We start from the raw sequence: 9148 nt of genomic DNA, 5'->3' as shown, positions 1-9148 counted from the left end.
GGGTGCTTGTCATCTGGGGGGGGGCATTGTGTGTGGAGAACACATAATCTGGGGGGGGTCATGTTCGGGGCACCTATCATCTGGGAAGTGAGGTGTGTGGGGTGCTTGTCATCTGGGGGGCATTGTGTGTGGAGGACACATAATCTGAGGGGGGGGTTGTGTTCGGGGCACTTATCATCTGGGAAGGGAGGTGTGTGGGGTGCTTGTCATCTGGGGGCATTGTGTGTGGAGGACACTTATTATCTGGTGGGTTCTGTGTTCGGGGCACCTATCACCTGGGAAGTGAGGTGTGTGGGGTGCTTGTCATCTGGGGGGCATTGTGTGTGGAGGACACATAATCTGAGGGGGGGTTGTGTTCGGGGCACTTATCATCTGGGAAGGGAGGTGTGTGGGGTGCTTGTCATCTGGGGGCATTGTGTGTGGAGGACACTTATTATCTGGTGGGTTCTGTGTTCAGGGCACCTATCACCTGGGAAGTGAGGTGTGTGGGGTGCTTGTCATCTGGGGGGCATTGTGTGTGGGGGACACATCATCTGGGGGGGGGTTGTATTCAGGGCACCTATCATCTGGGAAGTGAGGTGTGGGGGGTGCTTGTCATCTGGGGGGCATTGTGTGTGGAGGACACTTATCATCTGGGGGTTCTGTGTTTGGGGCACCTGTCATCTGGAGGTGCTGTATTTGGGGTGCTTGTCAGCTTTTTGGGGCATTTAGTACCTGAGAGGGGCAGAATAACCTGGTGAGGTAACTGGCTGGATCACTGATGTTGGTATTGTTTGAGTCATAGTGACTCGTGAAGCTGAGGTGCAGACATGGTGGGTAGAATTATTCATTGCGTATATCTTATAAACTACTACAGCTGTAATATGAGCATTCTCTGCTGGTTACATGGCTTACTGAACTTGCCATGACAGCAAAATGATTGATCGTATTTTAAATAAAAATGTAAATATAGAGAACTGTGGGTATGCTTCCAGTAATCATGATGATGTGTGTGTATGAAGGAAAGTTATCAACAATGAAGAAAGGATTCTTTATAGTAAGGGTACTCAGGCCACATTCACACTTTTGTATGTGCTAACTCACAGCAAAAATGACACACGTGTGGACCTGTTGTGGCATATAATCATTTATTTTCAATGTCACTTGCCAAAACAAGCGCACTTGAGCTTTGGAAATTGATGCAATAAAAAACACACTTGTTGCTTGAAAATGTGCTGAAGGAAACAAAGGCAGATACATTTTGTGGCCTGTGGATATGTGTTGAGGGCCTGTTAATGGGCACACATATTGCAACCCACTTTATCTCACCAAATAATATGTCAATGTGTGTACAAGTGTTAATGTGCCCTTAAGTTGGAGAATGCATACCTCATAAAGCAGTAACAGTAGGATCACTAGCTGGAGTCTTTTATCAATTTTAATAACTTTTTTTGTAAATACTGTGGTTATTCTTAGTGAAGGATCATGGGACTATTCAGCTCTTGGCACTCCTGCGAGGTGTTTTCAGCCATGACTGGCCTTCAGATTTTTAGTGCCTGATGGCCGTGGGTTGTATATGTCGGGACTGTACTCCATGTTTATTTGAATGTCTAACGTCATGTTCACAACTATGAGGCCAGTTTTTTTGGCATAATAACAGGCCCAGGATGGGTGCAGAAGCTTCATTAACCCTAGTTCTGGCCAGCTCAGTAGATTGCTTTAGGCGGGGTTCACACTTAAAACGGATGCGGCTAACAGCAGGGGGTCCGGTGCGTCCCTGTTCTCTGTTTCAGGGATGAATCAGGCCCGAATTTTTGCCTGAATTCATACCTGGAACAGAGTCAAAGACACACAGGACCCCTATGCAATTTGCTCTTCAGCCGCCCCCGAGATGCGTGATCCGGCTCCATTGAGAGACGGTCACAATCTCCTGTCATGCGAATTGGAATGTGGGGAAACCTGCTTCCAATTCGCATAAGTGTGAACCCGGCCTCAAAAAAGGCCTGGATTCTTTCCCAAATGTACATAATATAACAACTGGATACTAATATATATAGGAAAAGTTGATCCAGGGAATATCCGATTGCCTCTCGGAGGATCAGGAAGGAACTTTTCCCCCCGCTGGAGCAAATTGGGTCATGATTTGCTGGGGATTTTGCCTTTCTCTGGATTAACTGTGGGTATAGGATTGTGAATATAGGAGTGTATGATTTTTTTTCCATTTTATTGGTTGAACTAGATGGACTTGTGTCTATTTTTCTACCAGACTAACTATGTAACCCTCAAGAGACATTTAAAATCCCATTTCAATTTTACCACCCCTATTTGCATCAATGTTTTTCACAAACATGGTAACATTTTGCCAATATGGCCTCTCGGTTTCCTTGTCTGTCTTTGTTTCAGCGTTCCCCACAGTGAATGGACAAGAAAACGCCTTTTATACATGATACACAAATTGTGAGATGTTTCTGGATGAGTTTATTATTATACATTAGTGGATAGCCCTCTTCAGACAGGTGTTGGGATTGGCAGATAGTCAGTGACTAATAAACGATTCACACTGTGCTCTGTGGGGACTATTGTAATGCATAGGCCGCACTCTGTGGGGACTATAGTACAGTGCAGGCCACATTCTCTGGTGACTAGTGTACATCTCAGGCTATACTCTCTGGCAACTATTGTATAGCATAGGTTGTACTCTCTCATGACTAGTGTAGCGTGCAAGCCACACTCTCTAGCGGCTAGTGTACAGTGCAAGCAGTACTCTATGGTGTCCAGTGTAAAGCTAAGGAGCAATTCTCTGGTGGCTAAAGTACAGCACAGGCAGTGCTCTATGTTGGCTAATACACAGTACCAGCACAGGCAGCACTCTTCTGGTGGCTAGAGTAGAGAGCAGGCAGTGCTCCTCTGGTGGCTAGAGTAGAGAGCAGGCAGTACTTCTCTGGTGGCTAGAGTAGAGAGCAGGCAGTGCTCCTTTGGTAGCTAGAGTAGAGAGCAGGCAGTGCTCCTCTGGTGGTTAGTGTAGAGAGCAGGCAGTACTCCTCTGGTGGCTAGTGTAGCAAGCAGGCAGTGCTCCTCTGGTGGCTTTAGGAAAGAGAAGAGGCAGAGCCAGTTAATATATATTTTTTTTAAATGGGAGTGCTCATAGTAGTCATTGAGGCTGTATACATCTAGCAGGCACTTACAACCCAACTGGGTACAGTTACAAGACCACGCTCAGTACAAAGGGAGCAGAGGGTCTAATCCTTCGCTTTCTCCACAGGAACATCTTCCTAAGTGCCCCTCTAAAGCTGTCATGTAGCCAGGCATAAAGGAAGGAGTTGGTACATGCAGACATCATGGCAAACCAGTGGCACAGCAGTTGCACTAGATTGAAGTACTGCTTGTCAATGAGGTCAATATCAATATCTTTCATAATATTAAATATGTGTAAAGGCAGCCAGCAGACCCCAAAGGCCCCAACCACCAACACCAAAAGACGGAATGTTTTTCTCCTTCGTGCTCGGTCCCACTCTGCCTGGATATAGGTGATATTCCCAGGGACCACCCGGTTCTTCAGCTTGACGGAGATTCTCAAATAAGAGAAGGAGATGACAATAAGAGGAAGAGCGTAGGTAAGAATGAGCGTGCTGTATGCATAGGCAAGGCGCTTTTTCTCCATCCCAAACCAAAACTCTTCACAGATGGAGAAGTCTAGATCCGGGAATTCAACATGGTATGTGTGAACCAAAGCTGGAGTGGCCATCAGACAACTAACCAGCCATATTACGGCCAAGATGTAGGCACATGTAGGGATGGTGAGCCTTCTCCTCAGTGGGTAGACAGTGGCATGGTATCTATCCACTGATATCACTGTCAAGGTGAAGACAGAGACGTACACTGTCACAGGCTGCATCAAATACACAAAATAACACATGAAGTGCCCAAACACCCACCCCTGGGGCTCAAAGGCATATGCCAGAGTGAGGGGCACACAGGTGGCACACATTAGCATGTCAGAAAAGGCCAGGTTGCCCACCAAGAAGTTGGTGACATTGTGCATTTTCTTGGTCTTGCAGATGACATAGATGAGAAGATAATTTCCGATGATGCCAATGAAGACCACCAAGGAGTAGCAGGGAATGATGAGTGGCTTGTAGGAATGAAGAAGCTGTAGACCCATGAACTGGATGCTGCTATTACCAGCCATTCCTGGGAATAGGTTCTGTGCACTCCGATTCCTCTGCGCCATCTTCATTGAGACAGGAAATGTGTGAAACACCTCTAATTCAATGTTCCTAAAGCAAGAAAGATGTCACATTACTACAGGATGACTGCACTCTAATATGATATCTCAACCAAATTGCAAGACCACATCCCCTGTGACTGCACTGTACTATGAGACCTTATTCTCAATGACTTCACTCTACTGTAAGACTTCATCTGCCACATCCCCATTACAACATTCTACCATGAAACTTCACCCCCCCAATGACTTATTCCACTGTAAAACCTGTGACTGAACCCTGTCATTACCCATGATTGCACATTGCCCGCTAGACTTAATCCCCCACGCCTAATCTATCCAATCAATGTGTATCCAGTGTGTCAGGCCCTTGCACTACATAATTGATGGTAGATCCAAAGGAGGTTGTACAAACAGATTGTATAGTGTATTGTGAGCGTATGAGATCAAGTTAATAGGTTGGACAAACTCTCCTTATTGTACATCCAAATTCATGATTACATTTATTTAGAGAAGAATGTAATAATACCAGAATGAAAACTGAAAATGTGATGAGTAAAGCATTTAAAAAAAATAGGGTTAATACAGTATATAAAATCCTAATGAGAGGACTCTGTGGGGGAGATTTACTATAACTGGAGCATTCAGAATCTGGTGCAGCTGTGCATAGTAACCAATCAGCTTCTAACTTTCATGAAGTGATGAAAGTACCCACGCCATGGTTATGTGCAATCCACTAACTATGAATATTAGACATCCATAAAAATACAAAATAAAATGGAAAAAACACACACACATATATATATATATATATATATATATATATATATATATATATATATATATAAATAACGCAGCCACTGTGCCATCAAACGCTGCCACTGTGCCCATCAAATGCAGCCACTGTGCCATCAAATGCTGCCGCTGTGCCCATCAAATGCAGCCACTGTAATAATAAAATGCTGCCACTGTGTCACTAAATGCAGCCACTGTGCCCATCAAATGCTGCCACTGTGCCATCAAATGCAGCCACTGTGCCATCAAATGCAGCTACTGTGCCATCAAATGCAGCCACTGTGCCATCAAATGCAGCCACTGTGCCATCAAATGCAGCTACTGTGCCCATCAAATGCTGCCACTGTGCCCATCAAATGCTGCCACTGTGCCATCAAATGCAGCCACTGCGCCATCAAATGCAGCCACTGTGCCCACCAAATGCTGCCACTGAGCCATCAAATGCCACCACTGTGATTCCCCCGCCCACTCGCCGTATGCCCAGCACTTACCCTGTCTCGGTGGGGCAGCGGGTGACGGTGTCCTCCATGCGTCTCCTCCCATCCTCTCCTCCTGAGCAGACCTGAGCACCTGATTGGCGGAGAGGCGGTTTAGTGTTAGGAAAGTGAATATTCATTCACTGTTCTAACACACCTGGGTGAACTGCGAGCACCAAGCATGGCTGTAATCAGGTGCTTCAAAAACAACCCCGCCGCTGCAATTCAGGCGCCTGGCACCCAAAAAGGGGCCGGGCCCTTGAATAGGGGGTAGCAGCAGCAGCTATGGATAGATTCATGCTGTGCATGAATTTATCCATTGGTCATAGAGGGGGTGGCTGGAGAGAGGGGGCGGTGCCCGTGTACCCTTATGGACGGGCCGCCACTGGTCCATCATAGTGCAAAATTGAAATTGATTCATGGATGGACTTTTCACTTTTGATTGCACTATGATGGACTAATGATTGCACAGGCACTTTATATATGTTTATTTAACACATATGTTTGATTTGGAAGCAGCGCTAAGTTTAATTTTGTTTATTGAGCTTCTAACTTTAGCGTGTTAAATTAGGCTTCGCCAATAAAACCTGGAAGCTGATTGGTTTCTATGCACAGCTGAACCAGATTTTGCATGCTCCAGTTTTAGTAAATCAACCCCTATGAGATTCTGATGAATTATATAACTCATGAAGTTTGGAAGATATACAGTATGTCAGACAAAACCAGAGAAAATCCCCTGCTCAACTCACCAACCGTCTGCTTACCAACTGAATTAACTTGTCTAACAGTATGCGTTAAAAACAGGGGTTTAGTTAGCATACATTTGCAAAGGCATGCGTAAACTGCAGGGGCGCTTCACTTTACTGGTGTAAATATTGGTGAGGAGATGCACTGGACACCTTTGCTGCCATTATGCTATGTGCTGGGTGTCCAGTGTGTCCCTGTGCCTTTAAGGTGGACTGGGCTACCTCCAGGCCCACCTGCCCTCTATCTATCCATTAGAATGCATGTTCTCCCACTGTTGGAGACTCTCATACATTTACAAGGGTTAGGACTGCAGGTAATACAGGGTGCCGTGAAGGGGCCCTGCAGCTTATGCATGTGTTTGGAAATGTATGCTAACTAAACCCCTGTTTTTAATGCATACTAGACATGTTAATTTAGTTGGTAAGCAGACTGGTTGGTGAGATGAGCTGGGAATTTTCCGAGGTTTTTGGTCTCTGCATTGCCTTTCCATGTGCTCCTTGCTGTGAAGGGTAGTTATAGATTGCGCAGGGGGCATTCTGTGTGTTACTGGAAGATATATGTCCCATTTTTTACATCTTCATAATGTGGGGGAACTGGTTATGGAAGCTTATAGAGAGGTAAGTGCCGATCTATGGGAGATGTTAATGAAGTTCTTGTATAGAGGTATTGTTTGAAAGATGATACAAATTTGGATCACCTTTCCAGAGTGTTCTCTACCTCCTGGGCTTCTGCCTGGAGAGGATGTGCATTTAGAGTGTCTCTGAACTTGGGCCTTGTCTCTGTTTGGGGAATGTGCCATAACCATACCTCCCAACCGTCCTGGATTCGACTGGACTGTCCCGGGACTTTATGCAAGTCCCGGCGAATCGAGGCTGAGTCCCAGGGTGGAGCCCAGTGCCGGAACAAGTTCCAGCACTTGGTTCCGGGGACTTGTCCAGCGGGTCAGTCTAGCAGATTGTGCGGGGTGTATGGGGTACTATACACCGCAATGCAGTCTGTATTACAGCTGAAATAACTGACTGTGACAGGCAGCCAGTGGAGAGATGTCAGCTGCAATACAGAGAGTGCATTGTGGTGTGTAGTAACATCAGGGCAGGGACTAGGCGGGGGGCTGGAGTGTTGGCGATCGCTAGCAGCCAGCATTTTCCACATCTCCTGCGGGCTGTCCCTGGGTCTCCAGTGTAGTGGTCGCAGACATTGTGGCAACTGCTATCTCTCCCAGCCAGCTGCATGTTTACAGCAGCTACAGTGTGAGAGCGCTGAGGGAAGTTTCCCATAGGCTCCTCCTAAGCTCTGATGTGTGTTCTGACAAGACAGGAGGAGGAGCCTAGGAAGGAGATCTCCCAATGCTGAGGTCTCGGGAACTGTCTGAGGAGTCTGTGCAACTGAAGTCTGTGATTGGGGCAGTAAAAAGAGGCTCCAAAAATCTGGAGGGGAGTGCATCTGTATTTGGGGGGGTTGTGCTTTTAGGGGTGATTTGGCGGGGATGGGTTAAATAAGAGATTTGTGCTGAGGAGGGATGGGGGTGGGGGGAGGGAGATAAGATCATTTGTGTAAGAAAATAGGTTTGGAGAGAATTTATACTGGAAAGGGGTGTATGGGGGGTGGTGAGGATTTGTGCTAAGAGGGGAGATTGGTGGGGGGGGGGGTAAGATAAGTTGTGTAAGAAAATAGCTTTGGAGAGGATTTTTACTGGAAGGGGTGTATAGGGGGGTGGGGATTTGTGCTCAGAGGGGAGATTGGGGGAGGGGGGTAAGAAGATTTGTGTAAGAAGGAGATATTTGGGGAGTATTTATGCTGAAAGGAGGGATATGGGGGATTTGTGTTGAGAGGGGGATCTGTGCTGGGAGGGGGGAGATCTGGGGGATGATTTGGTGGGGGGGGTAAGAGAATTTGTATAAGAAGGAGGGGTTTGGGGAATTTATGCCAGAAGGAGGGATATGGGGGGGGCATTTTGTGCTGAGAGGGAGGATTTGTTTTTTGGAAGGGGGTATAAGAGAGTGGCGATTTGTGTTGAGAGAGGGAATTTCCACTGCTCTCTTGCTTCTGGATAGGCCCTCAGACAGCCTAGCAGTCAGACGTGCCCGAGATATGCCCAATCTCCGCCCTAGCAGCCCGGGCAATACGACACACGTCCACCCAGACAGCCGTCCAGATGGCACCGAACATAGATCACCTGACACCACCCGAATATATAGGTTCTCCCAACAGGCCAAGGGATTCAAGAAAACCCCTGCCCATTGGCAGAGATACCACACATACCCATAACCTGACCTTGGGTTGCCCTTCTCATATTTAGTACCACCAAGTACCCGGCCACCTAGTGGTAGAAGAGAAAAGTTCAACAAGGCCAAACTCAGGAAGAAATCAATAGACCTCTATCAATCAACCAGGATAACTACTCCTGGCAAGTAAATTTGTGAGGAGCTCCCTGCCTAAACTACAGGGTGCTACAGAAGGATTCACTGGCCACAGATCAAGGTATCTTTAGCTGCTCTGTAAATGTCAAGAGCTAGATTTGGTGAAGAGAGATCCACTGCAATTTAGGAGGGACAGTGACCACTCTTGTATTGTCATAGATCTTGCCCGGCTGCCCTCAAAGGGCTAGCCTCATGAGACCACCCTGGCAGATATATGACCCTACAAGAGCAGTTACCAAACAGCTGCTCCCAAGGGACCTGCTACTATTTTTTTGTGCTTTTTGGGTATCCTGCTCTAAACACAGTCTTCTAAAATTGATCTAGCCATAAAAGGTAAAAAGGCTAAAGTGACTGTTGCCCAACTTATTTTTACCCCATCATACAAGGACCAGACCCTGAGATCTAATGTTAGTTTGCCGCACTACTTAGAGGGTCATTTTGCATCACCCAAAGTAGAGGAGTGCTACAATTTTGGTACCCAACATGAGACTTGATGGAATTTTTGG

The 9148-nt window shown here is 46.5% G+C and overlaps 1 protein-coding gene across 1 annotated transcript; it reads right to left on the bottom strand.

Annotated features, from left to right (window-relative positions):
• Positions 1-1105: 1105 nt before the first annotated feature.
• Positions 1106-4250, bottom strand: PRLHR (prolactin releasing hormone receptor). Its single transcript, XM_073595133.1, has one exon. The coding sequence runs from the start codon at positions 4214-4216 to the stop codon at positions 3182-3184; it is 1035 nt and encodes a 344-aa protein (XP_073451234.1). The 5' UTR covers positions 4217-4250; the 3' UTR covers positions 1106-3181.
• Between the last annotated feature and the right edge of the window lie 4898 nt (positions 4251-9148).

The sequence above is a fragment of the Aquarana catesbeiana genome, linkage group LG08 (assembly GCF_042186555.1).
Source record: "Aquarana catesbeiana isolate 2022-GZ linkage group LG08, ASM4218655v1, whole genome shotgun sequence".
In the NCBI taxonomy this organism is placed as follows: Eukaryota; Metazoa; Chordata; class Amphibia; order Anura; family Ranidae; genus Aquarana; species Aquarana catesbeiana.
The sequence above is the reverse complement of the archived record's forward strand: the minus strand, read 5'-3'. Positions and strand labels throughout refer to the sequence as shown.

Bases quoted from the DNA above. Each gene is read 5' to 3' on its own strand.
- PRLHR (XM_073595133.1), bottom strand. From the start codon at position 4,216: ATGAAGATGGCGCAGAGGAATCGGAGTGCACAGAACCTATTCCCAGGA.